At 41.1% G+C, this 22,350-nt stretch overlaps 1 protein-coding gene across 10 annotated transcripts in view; it reads left to right on the forward strand.

Moving 5' to 3' along the window:
* The window catches only part of RBMS3 (RNA binding motif single stranded interacting protein 3), a 716,669-nt gene that overhangs the window by 354,561 nt on the left and 339,758 nt on the right, over positions 1-22,350 (forward strand). For 8 of the 10 annotated variants that reach the window (XM_074575088.1, XM_074575087.1, XM_074575090.1 and 5 more), the window contains one exon: positions 9,131-9,300. In XM_074575088.1, the coding sequence (XP_074431189.1) occupies positions 9,131-9,300 (170 nt within the window). The remainder of the gene's footprint in view (positions 1-9,130; positions 9,301-22,350) is intronic. The other 2 variants (XM_074575089.1, XM_074575098.1) reach the window with 1 other exon arrangement.

The raw sequence follows: 22,350 nt of genomic DNA on the forward strand, positions 1-22,350 counted from the left end.
ATTTTGTGTGCTCCTGGGATGTTGGTAGTGTGATGCTTAAAGCTGTGTTTGTCCTGATGAAGGTCTGAAACTTATCTCATTACCAAGTTCCTTTTAAGGCTTGCAGACCCATTCCTTCACGTCAGTCTTTTTGTGGAGTAGTTTCCTAGGTCACATGTAATGGTGATTTCACTGTGAAACTCACTCTTTCACATAGACAACTCATGTGAAGGATGTAGAGAAGTACCTAGAATGGGACAGAGAGGTTCCTAGCATGGGCTTTCAGATCCAGCTGCCTCCTGCAACACACTGCCTGTGGTGAGACCCATGCGTGGCCACCCTGGCGTCCCTGCTTCCCTCAGCCTTTTGTGGTGCAGGATTCAGGGCTGTCACGGGCGTGAAGGTGCCCAGAACTGCCTTGGCCACCTACCCCCATAGGCTGACACCTAAATCCTAACTGCTACTGATCCTTATCGCAGCTGTATCAGCTTACTGTCAGAGGGCTTTCTAGCTGTCCTTTAAATGACATTGCAGACATCAGTCTTGTGAGATTGGTTCCTTCCTAGGTGAGGAATTGGGTATCAACTGTAATGACTCATATGGGCAATTCTTTTAAAAGCTGTTTGCTATCATGGACTTGTTAGAGGAGTTTGCACTGGAAGTAAAAATGTGGTGAGGTTTGTGGTGGCTCATACCTTCTGTGAGTGTCCTCTGGCCCCCAGCCTGGGAGCAGCGCATTGCTGTAGTCCAAGGGGCCCTGAAGAAAACATGAACTCTGGCTACTATGGAATGCCCCAAATTCTGTCCTGATGGTGTCACGCTGTTATCTTTGGGACAAACCTTTCCCAGACTCTGTGTTCTGTGGATTCCTTTAGCCGCAGGAGGGGAGGCACAGCTCATCTTTATATAGCACTGGGTGGAGGGGGCAGAGGTTCCCCATGCACATCTACAAAAGATTGTTGTGGTAACATGGGGAGATGATGGGGGCCGTTCCCAGGGACCTCTGCCACCCCTGGTTTCTCCGTCCTACCAATGTTCATGTCAACAGTGGCAGATTTCCCACTTCTTTCCTCCATAAGAAAGACAAACTGAGGAAACTTGAGTTGGAATTTGAAAAACTTTTTTGGTTGGCCTTTCATTCTGCAAAATGAAAACACATCTGCTTCTGATCTCTGCTCACCAAAGTGGAGAGGAAAGAGATGATATCAATGTTTTGGTTTTGTTCTGTGCTCTGAGTTCGGTTTTATGTGATGGGCTTTTATTATACTCGGGTTCTCAGACCCGTGTTGATGCTGTGGTATGTGTGGACTGTGTGTAGAAAAGCAATGCGATGAAGCGCGTGCCTCCTACCTCTCATTTCCAAGACGCTTTTAGTCTGCCACATGTAAACAAATACCCAGAGAGTAAATTTAGTTTCTCAGAACCCAGAACGTGTTTGTTTTTGCAAACATTTGGAAAGTTAAGTATCAGCCTTTCGATCTGCATTTTTATTCTTAACCTTCAAATGGACCGACAACTCATCACTGTAGCCCAAAAATTGGCTGCATGGAAATGTAAACACAAATAATAATTTCTGCTTTAATTTGTTATTTCCCCCCCCCATTTTTTTACCACAAAGTTGTTGTATCACAGGCAGTAATTGCTGTCATATTTTGATCTGTGTTCTGAAATATTCTTATTGGGGAAACTGCAATGTTTTATCGTCCAGATTGCCCAGATTTAGTATTTTTAAGATCTAGATTCTGTTCACATTTAGTCTCAGTACATCAATAAAACATGAATAGATTGGATAATGAAGCAATAACACTAATTTATGTCAAAGAATATAGGTTATTGTTTACGAGTTTGCCAAAATGCCAAAATACTTTATCTATAGAAAGAATTCTTCTTCTCCCTTGCTGAGAAATAAATAATGCCACAGGAATGGTCTGTCACAGGAGCCTCCTGCCATGAAATAAATGGGAGGAGACAAGGCTGTGAAGGTTATTTTCCGCTCTGGAAAATATTTATTTGGTGACACAGCTCTTACTCCTAGTCTTTGGCTTTTTAGTGCTAAGGACTAAATTGTACCCTCCTGTCTGGATGCAAGAAGCTCTAAATTCAGGAAAGCTACTATAGTTTAGTCCAGAATGACGTGCAGTCCACGGATAAACAGAAAATTACTTACGAGGGATGAATAGTCTTATCTTTGGTGTAGCAACATGTAGGGAGGAGAGGGTGAAGTGCTGAGGTTGGTGGCTCTGCAGCTTACATCTGTTTAACCAAAACCCAGGGGGGCAGCAACGGCCAGGGCATTCTCAGTCTGCAAACGACACTCTTCATCTCTGTGCCATTCCTTGTCTTGGGCTGGTTTTCACTGTGACCTGTTCATCCTCAGATGGGATGACTATCAGTCTATCCTAATGATATGTGCTCTAAACCACTTTGTTATTTAAACTTCATCATACTTCAAAATAAGCAGCTTTCCATCTGACCAATTTGCTTTTGAAGTTTTCCGTTGGTAAAGGTGGTAAATGGAGTGATGTACATATTGACATATTTCAGTCACTCTTAGTCGAAATATAAGATACTGTGATCAGTGAGAAAATTTTCAGGCTTCTGGTGTATGTAACCCTGGCTAGTGGTTTCTAAACACTCAGTGCTCTTAAAGATAGCCAAGAATTGTCGATTCCTGTTGTTGGTTTGTTTTGATGCAGAAAATTGTATGAAATGGGACATACTTTGTAGGTCCTGTCCAATAAAGGACTTACTCCTCTTCCCTTGGATGCCTTGCTTCCTATGTATTGTCTACTTGTACGTGCTTATAAAATGCTAAAAGCTAGGCAGTCGTGATTTGGAAGAGAAGTATTTCAGAAGAGAGAAAATTGAGCCAAGTTCTTCCTGAGCTTATGCTTTATGGAGCTCTTGTGCTTTGTGCTGCATTCAAGGGAACTGTAAGCCCCAGGAGTATTTAGCCTACTAATTTCAACAGCTTTGTGTGTGAAACAAAGATCTCAAAGCATCTTATCAACCCATCAAATGCCAGTTTTAATCTGACTGTTGAATGACTACTGTGCCTACTCTAGGACTTTTTATTTTTTTTTAATAATTGTCATTTTTCACAAGTGATCTTTTTTGATGTGTGGAAAGAAAGGGTGAGCAAAACATAATGATGCCTTTTTCCTATGGACTAAAGATATTGTTTGGAATAGAATGAAACAAAAAAAAGTTCAACGTATATAAGAAGCATGCGCAAGAGAGCAATGTGATTGAATAATTCAAAGTTGTTTTTTTTTTAAATAAAATAAAAATAATTATTTTTTAATGAGAAAGCTAATTGAATTGGCATTCTATTTAAGCTTTAAAATTATTTTATTCATTCAGTTTAGATACAGGGTATCAAGATCATTGTATGCAGAAATAATTTTTGTCTGCAAAAGAACTAGGAAAAGCTTTGGTTGTTAAGTTAAATTTTCATAATATTTTCCCCATCTTTAAGTAAGATTACAGTCCTCAATAGCGTCTTTCATCCAGTAATCACAGAGCATTATATAAGCCTTGAAAAGGTAAGGAAGAATCATTACAGATTGGTAAACTGAGACATAAGGAATCTAAATGACTCGCTTGGGGTAGCACAGTGATATAGTGGCAGTACGGAGAGCGTAACCCAGCAGCTCTGACTCACCGGTCTTCTGGTAACCAGCAAATCACTTTTAAAGGCCTTGGAAGTGATTCAGAGAAATCAAAATCCTCTTGAGGTGTGTTCTGGTTTTCCTGATTGAAAGGACTGTGATGGAGCAGACTTTGAACCTTACTGTCTGTCTTCATCTTTTGAGTTTACTTACATTTTCTCATGTCATTCCTTTACAAATGGAAAAACGTTGCCAAGTGGTAGGTTCCTGCTTCTACAGAAACAGTCCAGGAAACTTTGTCACCGTGCAGAAAGGTTAGAAAATATGTCCACTATTGCATCTGTTTGTTTTCTGTCAGATGTCTAGGGAAAGGTCTGCCCACGTAGGGAAGCATCGAAGAGCGGTGTCTTCCAGGCCTTCGTTGGCCACATGGGAGCTAGACAATAGTCGTGGCTAGATTCTGCAAGACTAGCGAATGCACTACAAATTCAGGAAGAAGATTATGACTTGAACTCCCATGACTGCAGCCTTTCTAAAATACACAAGGTTTCTGTGTTGCCAGCTCAATGTTTATCTTTTATTCACTTTTCTGTTCTACCTCACTATGAATGAGAAATACAGCTTACCTCACTAAGGAAGCCAACCGAAGGCAGAATTGTTGCTGTGGCTTTTATCTAATTATTTTCATTACATTTATCCTATGTCTCTGTTTTCTCTTCAACTGTGATGATTGTCTTTTGCTTAATATGAGATTTGTAGTTCAATCAGCTCCAAAATCCCATCAACAGGCCGATAAGTTGGTGGCATCCTCTCATCATCACTATAATTGGCCAGTAAGAACCCTCCAGCTCTCAAAAATTACTCCTTTGTACAGTAGGGTGTAAAGAGAACGATGTTTTGCTAGTGTGAGCTGTAAACTGATATTTGCACAATCTATTTGTATTTACTTTGCCTTATTTTATCCTCTCAATCAGGAGCGAAGGGAATTGTGTAGCAATTGGGCTCTAAGTGAGATGAATCTAGCAGCTGGAAAACACTCAGTTCAGAGCAAAATGGATAGTGTATGTTCACAGTTGCTTCAATAACACATGTTTTAATGCAGGACCGTGTGTCATACTCATTTTTTTTATATAAAATATGCACTACGATAGGAAAAAGTCAATGTATCGGTGTTAATGGGGAATCTTTCCAAGACCTTACTTTCAAGTAGATAAAAGAGTACAAATTTGGGATAGCCAAAGGTGAAGAGAAACAAATTGGCTAGTCCATTAGCATAGCTGTCCAGCTGTATCCTAGGCTCTGAGGCCACTCCAAAACCACAAGCCCAACCACCTCAGAAGCCTGCCAAGGAGCCAGCTGCTGCTAATAAAGCAGACTCTACAACTTGGCATCTGAGGCCTGTGATTCCCATCCAAAAGGAATTGTATGTGAAAAAAATATTTGAAATTTGTCTTTTTTAAATAGTGTTTTGCTTTGGAAGAAAAATGCTTTAGACTAAACTTGCAACAAGTGAAAAACTACATAAGAGTGCTGTGGTTGCCATGGGAAGATAAATATCGTTCTTGCATAAGGAGGTTGGATGTTGGAAGGAGGAGTGTTGTTCATTTAGTAACCAAGAGGCTTCTAGTTCAGCATTTCTGGGTTATTGAGTAAGAAAGACCAAGGTATCTTATTATTCATGCTTAGCTGTGTGCACTTGCATGGGACACTTTGCTTCAGAGAGCTCAACGGTGGGCTTTAAGCGCAAGGGTGTGTTCCTGAGACTGGAGAAGAATTAAGCACATTAATTTCTTACTTTTAAATAATGAAAAAAGAGAAATTTCATTCATTTTTCAAAGATGAAAACAAATCCTATTAGCCAGCCATGCTAAATTAATAAGCTGCTTGGAAGGATCTACAAACCAGTTCATTCCCACCACACTTCCCATTGAATAATGAAGCATGAGGATTGAAAAATGAGTTGGTTGCACTGGTTATTTGAAAAATTAATGGCAAAGCCAGCTCTGAATTCCAGCTCCCTTTTGAAGTAAAACATGTATATTTTGCCTAATACTTTTTTTTCTAGCACTGCAGATCCTGTGCTCGGCTATGTTGGCAAAACATCTTTCCCAGATTTCTGCAGCTGGTGTCAGGATGTTTTGAGCCAGTCTGGAAAGCAGTGCTCCTCGTGGCTCTTGTGGCAGAGGAGTTAAGTGCTTTGCCCCCAGGGCCGATGTCAGAACAAGGCCTAAATTTCCCGCTGTTGGGTGCACATGTAGCTCCCCAGGCAATGCCCCCCATCGGCATCGTCCAGGATCCTGTCGCAAGTGGTCCATATCTGGGATCATCATCAGGTTGCCATTAATTTCTTTCACTCCAGGTATTACGTGGAGATTAACGAACAAGACCCTTTGCTCATTCGGAGGCAAAACGCATACTTGTGCCATCAGTCATACACTCATCGTCTCAGGAAAAAGAATTCAAAGATTTCTTCTGACCTGAAGCTTTTAGTCTGGCAACCAGCCAGAAGATGTCATCAGCCTTAGTATAGGCAATTTTGTAATCTTTCTGCCAAGGGTATTCTGGGGTATTGGATATGCATGGAAATTACTATGGGCTGCAGTGGCTGAGATTTATTAGCGAAGAGTGTTTGGAGTATAGCAGTGCTTACTGGTCTGAGAAGATCAACATCCTCCAAACTAGATTATAGCCACCTCTCTTCCCACCCTTAAAGCATCTCTGTGGATGCTGCTGTAAACCTGGGCGTTTTTGTGTTCCTATTGTCTGAGCAGCTCTCGCTTGAGGGACCACCTATTCCATGGCCTAATTCTCTGGGTATACTGAGGACTTTTCTTTCTTTCCTTTTTTTTTTTTTTTTTTTTTTTTGGTGTAGCTGGGGCCTTAAAATCGGTGTAAATGTAATTCATGTTCGCTTCTAGGTCCCCTTTCAGCTGGTTGAGAGGGATAAAATGTCTTAAGCTTAAATTAGAATTAGGCCCCCAGTGTTTTCCTCTGTGTGAGGATAAAGATCTTATAATAGAACGAAAATTGTTCTTTGTATTTCAAAGGTATATTTCCACTTGTTTTTTTCTTGCTTGTTAGGTTGGTGTGAGAATAGGCCATTTACTCATTATCCCCTGCTAAGACATATATAATAATAACAATTAATAATTAAAGTACATAGCACTTTATTGGCTTACAGAAAATTCTGTCCTTGCTTTACATCATTTATGTGCATTCAGTGTGCGTGGTAAACTTGGAAGCATGGAGTAAAGAAGTAAGAATGTTACCTTGATTATTTTTTTTTAATTATTTTTTTTAAAGTTTATATTACCAATGCTCAAAATGTGCAAGATTGACACAGGATATTTCCCGGGCTCTTGATAATACTGAAGCAAGTATGTGCTACACATAGTCACATTTACCTCTGCCATGGCTCTGGAGTGCTCAAAGATTTAAATATGCTTTCAGCCAGGATGTTTAAGACATGTGTCTGTGTCTTTGTCAGAGGTTACTATTCCCTCCAGTTTCACCCAGCCGTGCCATGGCTGTGGTGTGGAGCCGATTTCCAGGACATGCCCATGGCACTGGGGCTCAGTTGAGGCCATTCCCTGTGCCTGGTAATTGCGGCTGCTGCTTCAGCTCTCTATTTCTGGGAATGACATTGAAGCTTGGGTGGGTGGGGATTACCCACTGATAAAATGTGTGTGCAGTGAAATATGATCCGTACGCATTAAGTGCTTTTGATTGTCAGCAAAAGTATCTACACAGATACTCGGGGAAGGAAGCTCATTGCCCTTTCTCTTTCACTGTAGATGAGAGCAAATGTCATTACTTGCTAGCATGGCCGTCGCACAGTCCATTAAACTGATTTTTCCTTTTAACGAGTCCTACTTGAGTCACATTACAACCAGGCTAGATTGCAGAAGAATTCTGATGTCCTGATGCTTGATGGTGTGTTCCCACTCTCCCGGTTTCAATGGGAGAAACTGGGAAGAGAGAAGGAGGGCAGCAGGAAAGGCATTGTTGCAAGTGTTGTACTTCATGTATTTCATCAAAACCTCTGAGCTTCACCTATCACTGGTAGTCCCCTTATGTTCTCCAACTTTTTTTGGTTCTTCTAAGTAAAGGGACCTGTTTGAAAGAGTTTAGAGCTATTAATTTAAAAATATCTATCTACTGAGGCTCTGATCTAGTGAGTGCATAATTATAAGCACTAAAGTAGGGCCACTGAAATGAAAGGGGCAGTTGATTAATGTGATCAGAATTACTCACAGACTTAAATATTGCCTCCGTTCGAGGCCTAAATGCAGAATGAGCATATTAGAAATCACTGAAGTGTCTTTGCTACTATAATGAAAATTGCGTATGTTTTGCTTTTGTTAGTCCATTAGCACATCATGGTTAACTTAGCGTTGGCCCAACATTTACCTGCAGTTGTAACCACGCACACTGCTAGCGCAATAAGCTGATCGGCTTGCAGAAATGGGATTTCCCCCCCTCTCAGCAGGCGCTTATGTTCCTGGAGCCCTGCCTCCGGTTCCCCCAGCTGCCCAGCCAGAGCCTTGGCCCACAGCATCCCCCAGCTCCTCCCTTGGATCTCCTCTTTTCTGCATAAGTCCCAGTGGTGACAGGACACGGCCTCCTCCTTCCAACCACTCCTCTGTTCTCCTGACAAACACTCTGTGCTGCAAATAAATGTGCGGATGGTTAGAGAGCTGGGGATGGTTGCAACAGCTTAAATTCTCTGTTGTTGCCCCAGATCGGAGGTGCTTGGCTAATTTTTATAGCATGTGTGTCTCTTCTTTCATAGCATGTATTTACTGGGGAGTTAGGGAAGAGGGTTGTTGTCCCTGTGAGAATCCCTCCCTTTTTAAGCGATATTTCTCAGTTGTGCGTGTGGTTTGTGGTTGTTCAGAAGTGGGTAAGGTTTTGAGAGGGGGAGGTCCTAACCTGATCATCTTTTCCAAACCCTGTTTCTCTATAGTGAAAGGTGTCCCAAAGCAGCCTGAAAAGACTCTGTCATTAGGATTTTTTCCCCTCTCAGGCTAGCTAACTCTCTGCCACCTGACTGTGTGAGTACTGGATGCTCCTCATGTTTACAAAAGACTTACTAGACTTCTGGCATCAGCTCCCATACCTTTGGCTAGATACTTTTATTTTTGTCTTAGCGTATTCTGAAAGCAGATTGTGTTTAACTTCTTTCTTTAATACCAGCCACTCTAAAGTATCTGTCACTTCAGAGCTTTGTGATCTAGATAAAATCGGCTCATAATCTAGCTGCTGCGATTCCAGATTAAAAAAATAAAGTAAAATCATACACTTCATAGCCATGAAGTGGGCTATAGCCAAAATCTGGGCCTTGTTTTGCATTTTGAAAGGCATTGCTGGCTGGGGGCAGGCACACACACTGGGGGAGTGGGCAGCTGGCGGCGGGCAGGGACGGCAGGACAAGCATCCCTCAACGCATAGCTCGGGAGTTACCTGAGTAAAGCATGTGAGTCTGCCATGCTTTTCTTTTCCAGTAACAGCCTTTTTGTTTTGTTTTGTTGTGTTTCCAGCAGTCCTATGCACCAGCTCCCCACCCCATGGCTCCTCCCAGCCCCAGCACAAACAGCAGCAACAACAGCAGCAACAACAGCAGCGGAGAGCAGTTGAGTAAAACCAACCTGTACATTCGAGGCCTTCCACCCGGCACCACTGACCAGGACCTCATCAAGCTGTGCCAGCCGTAAGTGCACTTAAAATCCTCCATGTCTTCGGGTAGGAAAATGTCAAAGCTGGCCTTTCAGTGTACACTTACTTATGTCCACAAAAAGACATCAGAAGCCTCCCACGCTTGAGGGTTAACTGTTATTCCTTTAGTTTGAACAGCTAATTAATGCCTGTTGAAAACCGTCTGGTCATGAGTTTGGGGGGATAGAGAGGTGAGGGCCTTCACGCTGACTTCTGTTTAATATGGTTCCTTTCTTATGTTAAAAGGAGAATTTGCATGGCAAGACGACTTCCCTAACGGCAGATTTTATAGTTACAATGATCTGTGAATCATAACCCGGTGCACAACAAAACATGGGTGTTCCCACCTCAGTTATTTATCACACCTTTTGATTGCCATGTCACACATTGCCAGGCTCAAAGATTGAGAAGCCTGAAAGCCACTGAAGGTGGCCTTGTAGCAACCATCTAATTAACTGCAGTTCCACTGAAAACTGATGGTGTAGAAAGCAGCACCTTCTACCTCCCCGTTTATCTTGAGAGTCATGTTTGCAGATTGTACTCATAAGTATCAGTTTTGTTGTGTTCTATTCCTGTTGAAACTGGAGAGGCGGCAGGAAGGAGCTCTTTGCTCCTCATGCATCATTAACAGAACTGTTTCCTAAAATGTTGCACCCTGTTACCCCTCCTCACTCGACTGAATGTAGCGGCTAATACCAGTAGAAATGAGAACCTGATTGGACTTCCAAACTCTTAATTATTATTGATGACATGTGGGAGGTGAATAATCTAGTTTGAGATTCTAATCAGAGATCACCTGGGTGGAATTTACATTTTTTTTTTGTGTTGAAATAAGAACATGGAGAGATTTGAAAAAAAAAAAAAAAAAAGAACACACCCTTGTTATGATGCAGAACTGCAGTGGTTTTGCCATAGAATAGTCTATTCCAAAAGACAACAGCATCACTGATATTTTTCATCACAAATCAGCCTTTAAAATAGGGATCAATAAATGAAGTCTGGTAAAATAAGGAACATTCTGGGGCAGGTCTACTGACTTGAATCCAAATGGCGGCTGTTTCGAAGCTTGCGATAGGAGTAACAATTTAATGGAGTGTTACAATTTTATGTCATTCTGACTTTGAACAAAAATGCTGAAAGACTTCCTTAAGTATGCTTTATGTGGATATGGCTGGCCGGGACTGGGACTAGCAGTCTTACTGAAGCGATATCTGAACTTTAGCAACATTATGTGATCTTGAAACTCTTCCCTGTGGCTTTCTCCTACTAAAACTGCTATGGGCAGAACTGGCTCACTGTTCACAGGAGTATAGCATGCTGGTGATTTTTCATATTTCATGCAAGCTGAATTGCGAGTGTACCTGTCTGACATTTGTACAAACTACATTCATTGACACTTCCCGCTTGTGACAGTCACAGATAATCCCAGTTCAAGGGCCAGATCCTCTGTAGGTATAAATTGACTGTAGTCTGCTGACGTTCAAAAAAACTATTTTGCTATACATCTTCTTGCAGTCTGACCCTTTCCACGTTCAGATAAATGCTTTCAGCCGAGCAGCTGATCAGGAATGAACTAACTATTCCTAGAGGAGCTTCACAGCTGTGGCGTTTAGTGCTGCAGTTGTGGTGTGAGGTGCAAGTCAGCTGTGGTACGAGCAGTGTTACTTGAATCATGAAGTTCAGAGAGCGTGTCCCTACCCCTTGTCTGCGTACGGGAAGTGCACATCAAGTATCTGAGAGCTTCCTTTCGGCACTGTGGTAAAATTTTTAATGTGCTCCACTAAACTTAATCTGGTCTGTGATTAGAGGGCTTTGTCTTGCTATCGTGGAGTTCCTGTGCGAACAGATGCTCTTTAAGAAAAATGCTGACATTCATTTTGCTGATTTTCTATCCTTTGGCTAAGTGGAAGTGAGGAGAAACTAGATAGTTGTTCTGTCTTTTTTTCAGAATAGTAAAAGTATTTATCAAAGCAAAAGGGAAAAACGATATAGGGAAAGTTTAAAACATCTGAAGAATTTGTCATGGCAGCACGTAGATTTTTAAAGTAATATATTGCAAGACCTTTTCTTTACCTTTGCAGATGGTTACACAGTGGAGGTGGACAAAGGTCCAAATCCCTTCTCTCCACCCCTCCTCTCCCTCCAAATGCAGTCTGTATTGCAGCAATGTGCTGCTATATCAGCGAGACATACACTGTCTCTTCAGAAATGGTTGTCTCCTATAGAACCCTCTTGGTTTACATGGCTGGGGTCTCATCACGCGCTCAGGACTTCCTGTGAACAGGTATTCACAAAACTGCAGAAGGTGCTGGCTCTTAGGCTTCCTCCCTAGAAGTATTAGCGTAATTTGCTACAGGTTTTGAGGTGAAAACCTGAATTCCAATCCATAAACCATCTTATTATTTTGCAGTAGAGGATTTTGGGAGAGCTGCATTTAAGGGAGGTGTTCGGCAAAGCTAGCTTCTGCCCAGGACACCGGTTCCCCAAGGCAGGCTGGCAGTGCCTAAAATGGGCCCTTCTGAACCTATATCCTCCACTCTAGCATGTGAGAAGGCTGCCAGCACTGTAACAGTCACTCGCAATGTCTGACATTTGGCAGGTCTGAGGAATAATGTTCTAAACCCACAATATTTCTCTCTCTGAACTACAGGGAATACTGGAAATACTTACGGCTACGTACATCTATCATAGCTCATCCCATTTCCGGGTTTATTCCAGCAAGGAAGCCACCCTTTAAGTGACGTGTAACGTTTGTTATTTTAATTGCATTTTGCCTCATAGGTTATGGAAGGGAAACCCTTTAATCAGAATTGTTTGATAAAGTATGGGGCTGTTTTGGTGAATCCTGCCTGCTTTTCTATATCTGTGCTGTGTGTTTTTAGGTGGTGTGTATCGCACGCTAAACAGAAAACAGCAGACTGGAGTACCATTGATGCTTGAAGTGCAGAGTCCATTACACGTGATGTCAGACGTTTCTGACAAATGTTCCAACACTATAAAACCTTTTATCAATTTAAGGGTAACCTTGTCACAGTAATCTGTCAAACTGTTCATATAACTAAAGGAAAACAAGTCATCATAGGCTGTACAGTAGCTGAGTAAATAAAAAAAAAAAGAATTGCTACTGGAAGATTTTCTTTTTGTGTGGTTCTAAGCCTCAGTATTTGGTTTAACGCGTGTCCAGCAGAGTTGCATCAAATTCTCTCTTGCAGCAGGGAGCTGTTAAATTGCGCTGTATCTTTTGGGGACTTCGTGAAAGTACTCTGTCAAAGGTTACATTGAAAAAGAGTGAATAGGAATGTTTAGCAAGCAGGAATATGTTGTTCTTTTATGTATATATCTTCTGGATTTTCATAAACAGTGAGTAAAGGAGCTTCCAAAGATGGACCTAGGCCTCTCTTAACCTTTCCTGAGGTTTTTAAAAAAGAAGCTTTATACCCATCTGTGATCATATTGATCATCAGAAATTTTTAATCTAAAAGTTTGATTTTTAAGTATTTCATAAAAATAATAGCAAATATCACATCATTAGCATTTATTTCTCTGAGGTACACAGTCTCTGCTGGTGCAGTGTTACACACTATTATACGTGTATCTTCGCAGTCAAAATATGCTTTTCATCAAAAAGAAAGATAATCAACCTTAAGATGTAAAATTATAGATTATAGACAGAAAAATGTGCATGGTGTGTCACTGTACAAGTAAAATATAAATGATTATCTTTGAAATATTCATAATCTGTCACTCTAATTTTCATGCATGGTGTTATATTTCATCCAGAAGAATTCAAAAATTCTCTTAAAAACATACACAGATGGCTTAGTTCCCTGTTGGTATACTGGACACATCCCGTTCTTACTGACTACATCCCGGTGGAGATAGATGGAGGGAAATCTCATGCACAAATTAAACATTTGAGCTTTATTACTTTGAAACATTTTTAATCTCAAAACCTCACAGTCAGTCTCTCAGGATTTTGGTCTTTCTGTCTGTCTTTTCTTACATGTTTGCACTGGAGAAGACTTAGACCCAAAACTTTTTAAAAAGATAAAATAAATTTTGGAGAAGAGAATGGGAATTTGGGAAAAGAGATATAAACTCTCTCTTCCCCACCCCCAACCCCTCACCCTGCCCAATTTCAAAAGAAAAATAGGCTTAAAAAGAACAACATATGACTTAAAAAAAAAAAAGCCGTGTGCATTGCACTATTAAGACATTGTCATGTATTCAAAAGATAATCTCTGTCCACCTTGATTCAGTCATGGCTTTTTCATGCCCTGTCTATAGTCTGAAAGAAAGCTACTTCAAACTTCTAGTGTCTGGTAGTTTAAACTTACATATGTCTTGTCCTGATTTAGTCCTTCCCCCTTGTGCCCATAATGTACCTTCAGAAATCTTCTATTTCCATCTGCTTTGTTTTTATTGTTTGGATTAGCTATCTCATCACCCTTCAACAAGTTTTGACTTCTTTGTGGTCCAGAGTAAAATTAAAGGACTTCATTAAAACAACAGTAGTAAAAATATCTAAACCTGAAGAGGAGCAAGTCTGTATGCTGCTCAGGCATATATAGTTTCTAGATCCATGTTTTGTCCAGATTGCTCAAGGTTTTGTGTTGTTTTTTGGTTTTGGTTTTTTTGTTTGCTTGGTTTTTTTCATTTCTGAAAGTATGATGATTGTCTCCTTGACCAGTCATGAAGTGTGAGAGTTTAGGCTCTCATTCCATTCTGAACGTCCTTGGTTTTGTCCCTGTGCAACATCTGAATAAATATTCAGGCTGCCACTGTTTGGATTCTGCTAAAGGATAGCCCCAAGGATAATGTAACTGAGGTTATTAATTGAAAGTGCACACATTACTTTACTTAAATCCTGGGCTATTTTTGAAATGAACTGTGTGTATTCCTTTTGCCCCCACAGAAAACTGCTGAGTTCATTGAGGTTTCAGAGGGGTTCAAGGTGCCTTTCAGGACAGGGTCTCTTGGTAAGAGCTGCAACAAGTACAACCTTTTCAATTAGACCGAGCTTTATAGCGAGTTCATGATGGCCATTTCTGCCATGTGTTAAGACAGTAAGAGTTTGAAATTCCTGGCTATTTTCATTTTCCTCTTCTTTTGTGAAGATAAGAAGTCCTTATTATATGTGAACTGATGAAGTGAAGGTGTGGGGAACGTAAGTTCCCTTCCTTTCCTTTTTTTCTGCATTACAATGTTAATTAAAAATAATTACTGGGAACTATAAATAAAATAAAGGTTAACAAAAATAGAATCCCCATAGTGAGGTCAAAACCAAAAAAGACCAAAAGAATTCCTGGAGTAAATCCTTTGTTCTGTGATGAAGTTAGACCAAATTTGTACCCAGTGTAAACTGGTGTTCTTATCCTGGCCCTGGTGAAGACAAAACCCAAACTATCTGAGACTTATATAGCAGTAGAGTGTTAGCCTTTGTCTACTGCTGTATTTTTAAGGAGTAATCTTTGTAGACATAAAGGAATTTACTGTGTTCTGTAACCTTGTGTATGTTAAAGCAAGGTCCACTGTGGCTTCAATATTAATTCAAACAGCAGAACATAATCTAGGTCTCTTCTGTAATTAATATCACCTGACACCATTACTCTGGGATATAGCGGAGACTGAAAGGGCAGGAAGGGGAGAGCGCTCATTCAGTGGGATTAGCTCATATAGGAACCATGTGGCATCATATAGAGTAGTTCCTGCTTAAATCTTCGTGGATGTTTTGGTTCAGTGTATCCTGGTAATATGAGAACTATGAATGGCTCTGAAATCTGCTAAAGAGATCAGTCTTCGTGGGAATCAAAGAAATGGCGACGCTTGACGGGAAAGAAAAACCTCCAAAACCCCCTAGATTTTCTTTGTTATTCCAAGTAAAATTGCTAAAGCAAAGTCCCAAGAAAGGTGTACTGTTGGGCCAAGCACAGCAAAGGTGTCCTGCTGGACTAAATATGCTGATTCAAGGCAATGAGGGAAGTACGTGAGTTTATTCCTCTCATTTATTATTGTGTGTGTTCAGATCAGAGAAAAATACACGGATGGGTTAGCTTGGAGAAATCTGTATTCTTCTGAAGTTCTTTGTATCATGGACATTTCCTAAAAGCTTATTAAGAGGGGTGGGGAAGGGAAAAGAAACTAATCTCAGGTTAACGCTTTTAATTCAAAATGCCTTTGATCAGGAACCAAATGGTGGACATTAAGGATGCGTAAAGTAGATATAAAAGCAGAGGAACCTAATGCTGTGGACATGATTTGTTAATTCTTGCATTGAAGACATCTTCATAGTGATGGTGCTTATTAATGCTGTTAGAAACATTGTGGGGTTGCTCTCTGGGTCCGAAATGGTACAAGGCGGTGAACTTGTATTTCATTTGAGTGACATCTTAGTTTCTCAAATCAGTTGATTTGCAGTTTTGCACTCAGTTATATAAATATTACATCTTTGCAGTGTGTAAATATGGGCATGGATGCACACAGGTTTTTTTCTCCTTTACCTGATATCATTAAAATTATTTTTATATTAATTCCCCATTAAAATAATCTCCAAATGTCTCCGATTGTTAAAAACAAACATGAAAGTTGCCCCAGTAGGCAATGAACTGATCCTCTTCTTACCTAGATTCTTTCATCAGGGAAGACAAAACTCTAGGTCAGCAAAAGCCCACAGCACTACAGAGAGCTCCATCTGGGATGTGAACGTTCCCATTGTCAGGAAGAAAGGCAGAAAAATAATCTGCGTAAAGTAATAAATGAACACCTGCACTGTTCCCTGTTTTGAATGTGCCCGTCTTTTCACTGGCGTGTGACAGAGTGTCAGTGAGAGTTTCTCATCTCCTTTCAAGTTGGATGAACCTGATTTAATGGAAGATAGGGGAGGAGGCAGCGTTCTCAGACACCGCTGCTGAAAACATTTCTTCTGATGAATTTTAATTAAAGTCCTTGGGAAAAAAAAAACCCACAACAAAACAGGGAGCTCATAACAGAAATATTGAGTCTTCTGTGTAGTGGCGTGAAGGGCATGACTGTAACAGCCCCTTGTTTTGCTTACTGTGCAGAAGGGGTGTTGAGATAGAAAGAGGGCAAACACACTTAATGAGCTGCTTCTGACCTGTTCTGAGACGTGCGTGTTTCCAGTCTTTCCTTGTCCTCTTTCTTTCTCCACTTCTCCAGCGCATTTTGTGTGCAGCCAGTCAACCATGGCATCACTATCCATCCACAAGGCTATTGATACAAGCATTTAAGAGTCTGAAAATGCTTATGGCCAAAAAGCTGCCCAAAGGACAGGAAACGCTCTGCACGGTGCGTGTCTGTCAGACAAAGGCCTGGTTTTCTAATGTTGGTGTTGCTCCATGGAAGGGCCTTCGTGACCATGGGGCTCTTGACAGCCTGAATTTCCCAAGCCCTCAAGGCCTTCTGTAAAACCCTGGTGCTCCTTTTCAGCTTTCCAGTGAGGAGGCTGATTGATGCACTGGTGGTTTGACAAAGGTTCCTTCACTGCTGTCCTTTGAGTGGTTGTGGGTGTTTTTTAGTGGAAATAGTGAAAATCAAAGTTCTGGTTATGTTTGGTTCTTCTGTTTTGAAGCTCATCCATGTCTTTTAGATTTGTCTGCGTGTTTGATATTTGTTGTCCTAAATTCTGTGGTGTCGAGTTCAATGGGTTTTTCTGATTCATTGTCATTTGAGAATTTGATGGCAGCAGTGGGAGAGCAGAACCAATGGCTGTATTACCTGCGCAGAGAGCAGAGAAGGAAGGTCTCTGACTGGGAATGTGGTTTACGCTCCTTAGGAGTCACCAACTTTTGGGAGAGGATGGAGACACACTGTTCAGGTTCTGACATTTGTGTAGCAGAAATGTTTCCGTAACCTTTCTCTAGAAGGTATGACGCAGATAATGTTCTGATCTGTTTGAGAAATACATTGTCCTAAAGCTTTGCTGGAAGGAAACAATACCAGCTATGCTTAATAACCCCCTGCCCCCACCCGAAGCAGAACCTGGGCACTGCTTCTAGCCAATGGCAAGAGCCCTAGAGCACGCTTGTAATTTCTGTACAAGGGGAAGTGGCAGGCCAACTTTGATGGCAAAGCTATTGAATATTATCAGCACGAAAACAAAAATGTCATTGTGTTCAGCCGCTAGACTTTCCCATACCGTTCCAAACAAGCATCGACAAGAGCTCTGTGCTATGCAGCATGCAATGTCCTTCATTCCGAGTATTTGGTAACTTCCCAGAATTATTTGTGTGACAAGCACTGCTGCTAGATTTGTGCTAAAAGCTGAGAAGTCTTTAGTGTTGGTTTTGTTGTTTGTTTTTTTTTAAATGTTCGCTAGAGAAGGAATTTCTTAGAATTTTTGCAACTACATCAGAGACTTTATGTCTGCCTCGTTATAAAACAGAGACAGGAAAGATGGAATGCTTTCAGCTAATTTTTAAAAGATGTTGATCTGATGAAGATCTGAAAACGGTTTCTCTTTCTTTGGGCATGTATTTTCTGTGTCCCCATCATGAGCTCTAGGGAAAGTGGACATCCCTGGATTTTGGTTCTCTTGGAAAGTGCCTAGCCACAGCTCTGGGGGCAACCCCAAATAAAATAATGAAGGTAACGGCAATGTGGAAATATAGGTCCTATTCTGAAATAAACTCTCTGCCAACAGACACCCAGCCTCATAAAAGCTTTGTGGAAGCACAGCAGTCTGTTCAAATAGCAGTTATTGCAGGATCACAGCCATGTTATTGTTTCAGTGTAATACAGGTAATAAGTGCAGCATTTATGGCTATTACTGCCTGGTGATCACATTAAAAAAAAAAACAAAAAAAACCAGACATGCTTTCCTTACCTCAGCTTCCCAGTTCAGCATTTCTGTATACTCCTGAGGTTATAATCCAATTATGAAACTTCAATTATTTTCTGTAATTCACTGATTCAAGAAGAACATTAACTTTTTAGCTTCTTTATAGTAGGGAACTAGTAATTAAAAGGGATAAAATAATTCACAGATTCATAGAATTTAAGATCCAGAAGAGACCAAGGGATGGTCTACCGTTATTTTCTGGTTGATTCAGGTCCTTAAATTTCTCTCATTTGCTCCTAGACTGAATATAGCAATTTATTTTGATGTAAAGAATATGTTCCAGAAAAGTGCACAGTCTGGATCTGAAAATCTGAAAGCAACAACAAACCTACCACTGTTGCTAACGGTTTGTTCCTGTTAATCGCGTTCCCTGCTCAGAATTTCTGACAGACTTCCAAATAACTTTGTGGTTTTAATTTTTACCTGTTGGTTCTTGATGTAATCAGATTAAGGGCCTTTCAGATTCTCTCCCTCTCCCTCCCTCCTCCTCTCAAGTGTACCTATGCACTATAATCAAGTCACTTTTCAGACTTTTTTTCTTTAATAACCAGAATAGGTGGAGCTGTTTAAGTCTCTGATTATAAGACAGTTTTCTCCAGCCTGTGGATAATTTCAAGGACTGCAGGGGTTATTTAAATGTTTTTAAAACTAATTATTTGAGCTTAGAAATAATTTCCTCTTCATGTTTATGGAGATTTGTTGTTATGTGTAGTTTATGTAGCCATATCTGTTTGTATGTGTCCTTACATCTCTGTTCCTGGGCAGGAGAAATGATGCTCAAACGCTGCTGTGGTGTCCTAGCAGAAGTGTAGGGAGGTGCAATATGTGCTCTGTGGAGATCACAGTATGCTGGTGCTGGCACTGTCAGAAGCAGAAGCTCATCACTCCACCTCTGAGGTTTTGATTACCTTTAATTGTAAAACAGATGTTTGTCCGTCCTCAGCTTTGAGTAACAAAACTCCATACGATGAGAAAACTGCAGCAGCCTTGAAGCTTGATAAAAAGTAAGGAATTTGGATCTAAGCCACACCTAACTTAATCTTCTAGAACTTAATTTCTCTACTCATCTTTAATGTTTCGTCCCCTTTGCTTTACTTAAATCAACACCAAATTTAGGATTGTCAATTAAATGGAGTATGGCTATAAAGGTTTTTAATTAGTTAACGATAATTTAGTGCAAATATTTCAATATAAAGTTTATTAAGTACCTTATGAACTGCATAACAAATTAATTCCTATCACATATACAAACATATAGCCGGTTCAAGGAGCCGAAGGATTCATATAGGGCAGTCTCTTGACTCTCAGAATAAAATGAACTCAAAGCAATTGCTTCTAAATGGAAAGAAAAACTGATGGCTACAGTGGAACAAAATGGAATATGACCAAGTCAGTGGTGGGGTTTAAATCAAAGCAGGACAGTATATTCATGCCATGAATTTGCTCATTGCCTAACATAAGAATTGGACTAAAGACGTGATTGATTGCAGGTCTTACAGATGTGGGAGACAGGCTATAATGATGCAGGTATTAGATACTATCAGCACTTTTAGGACTTCTAGTTGTTTCATGTCTATTTTCAGCAAGTGGTGAGAAAAACCTGGCTTTGTTGTAACATGGATTTGCAATTGTTAGTTCTTGTTAGGTTCCTGCATTTGTTGGTTGGTTCTTACTACGCTTAGAGAAACAAGAATTTCTCTTAATCACAAGACCACATCTGTTGTCCCTGCTGTGTCCCTGCCGTGCTGTTCCCATGGTATGTTGGGGACATGGGGCTGCTGTTAGATGAGCACTAGCAGCTAAATCACACGCTGCTGCTGGCTAAGTAGAGCTCTACCAGCCAGCACAGGAGGCATTTTGTGGTGAGGAAGAGGTGGGTCAGAGTGGCAAGAAGAGTGACTAGAATACATTGCAACTCCTTGGATGATGTTGTCTACCAGTACAGTTTAGTGTGTACCGAGACACCTATGTGGAACAGACTAAAATTCCTTGTCCACCCTCATTATTTTTTCCATTCCCCACACCCCTCCCCATTTTCTTCCCGAGTGCAATCCTCCTCTAAAGAGGGATATTTCTTTACAGTAGTCAGGCTCATCATTTGCTTAGTAGGTGCTGGTTAGCAGTGCAAGGGTATTCATGAGAAAGCTTGTGTTAAATCTCCCTTTGGAAGCTGCCCTAGAATTGTTACAACTCACGTACACGTGGCATTTTAATCTCTCCGCAAAGACTCCTGAAAAGGATTTTTAAAGGACTGCACCACTAGTTAGTAGCTGTCACCAGTGTGTGAGGCACGCTCCCAGAGGAGAATTTAGCAGCCCTCTGTTGCACCTGGAGTCGAAATGTCGCCAAGTAAATACATCTCTATCTTTTCAGACTGCCAAGTCACGGCAGCACCGCACAGGACTCGGGATGTTGAGCTCGTGAGGGGGATCTTGGTACTGTCAGCAGATTCCCGGGGCTGGGCACTTTTTTCAGTCAGGGGACCTGCGGCGGCAGGCCGTCTGGTGGGGACGTCGAGGCGAGTTTGACATGCTGAGGGCTCGCGGGATTCAGGCCGTGTGCCAGCAGTAAAGTGCTCGTCGCCTCCTAACGAGGTAGCCCTCCAGTCCTGCTATCAGGAGGTCTGCAGCTGGTCTGCTTAATGGTATTTAGTAACAGTATGTGCAGTAAAGCATGCTCTCCTATTACACAGAAATCCACTAATGCTGGCATCAAGAGCGGCGGGTAATTCAATCACACCCACAAAAATGATATTAACATAACATTAAAGAGCTGTGTAGACTAGCAAAAGACAGGAAATTATGGAGTTCAGGCTTGAAACTTTATCCTTAACTCACCCATATTGTGCCGAGGTATTTGGAAATTTCCATAGAGCGTGTGATTTTATGGAACCTACAGCGGGGTGGATTGTCCTGTTTGTCTGCGGAGGATTTCCTCAGCTAACATCAGCCAGTATTAGTGAGAATTATATAAAGAAATCCTGGCACAATTTACAGAGCGTAGCTGGACAATGTAAGCTTTAAATATGAATTTCTTGGCTTGGACAGTGTACCCACCCCAGCATGTCTGTGCTGCATCAGGCGTTAGCTGTGTTGACTTTTTTCAGACCAAGTTGCAGTTCAGTAGCTAAGCCCCTCTCCCAATTTCAGAATCAATTTTTAGGGGTGCTTTTTTTCTGTTCAACAGTCACTAAGAAGGTTTTGTTTTAAATTTACCTTTTTATTTAAAGACACTGCTGCTATTTATTTGAGGTAAAATCATTAGAACTAAGCTGAATTACTCTAAAAAAAAAAAAAAGGCAAGCTAGTTATGTTTTAACATCTTTGGGCCTTATTCATATTTTTCCTCATTTTTGGTACTGCTGAAACTTGTAATGCAACTCAGTAAGCAAGATAACTTCATCACATAAAAATCCTTGGTTGGAAATGGAAGAAGGTAAGGTGTTGACTACACCATCCTCTTCCATGCCGCTTCCAGTCTTCTATTGTACCTCTTTGTACCAGCAGGGACAAGGGGAAGTTCTTACAAGGACCCCATGGGTCAAGGAGGAGGCAGGGAGTCAATTTACAGTCTATCAGCTTAAGCTGTTTTGTGAGTACAGTCATTTTATTTTATCCATTGGCATCAGAGCCACCAAGAGCTAAGGTCAGAATTGTCTGTCACCCAAGGATGGGACTTCACTGCAATCAAATGTGAGACTGCAGATCTCCGAGAGACCATGCAGCCAGAAGGTACACCCCTTCCAAAGCAGCTAGAACAGCAGCTAAAAAAGTGCAGTACCCAGATATATTCTTACATCTTCAGGCAGGTTTTGCAGGCTGTGCTGAAATGTATTCTGCCCTTGGATACCCCGATACCAGTGCCCAAGTAAAGCCAACTTGAGCTCAAGTCACATCTGATTTAGAGTTCATTCCCACATGGCTCTGGGACAGAGGCAGCTACACAATCGTCATTTGGGGGAGCTTAATCTAGTGCAGTGGAAGTAAAGAGTGACAGAAACCAGCAAGAATTATTATGCTCTTATAATAGGTCATTTGGAGATTTTGCATGGTATTTTCTGGAGGTGATGAACTCTTGGTACAGTTAAGCTCTGAGGTGGTTCTGATTTTCCCCACTGTGCGCTTTCTGTGCTAAGGAGCTGAGGAGGACTGCCACCGTGTCTGTCTCTGTGGTGAACAGGATGGTCAT

This window comes from Larus michahellis, chromosome 2 (assembly GCF_964199755.1).
Source record: "Larus michahellis chromosome 2, bLarMic1.1, whole genome shotgun sequence".
In the NCBI taxonomy this organism is placed as follows: domain Eukaryota; kingdom Metazoa; phylum Chordata; class Aves; order Charadriiformes; family Laridae; genus Larus; species Larus michahellis.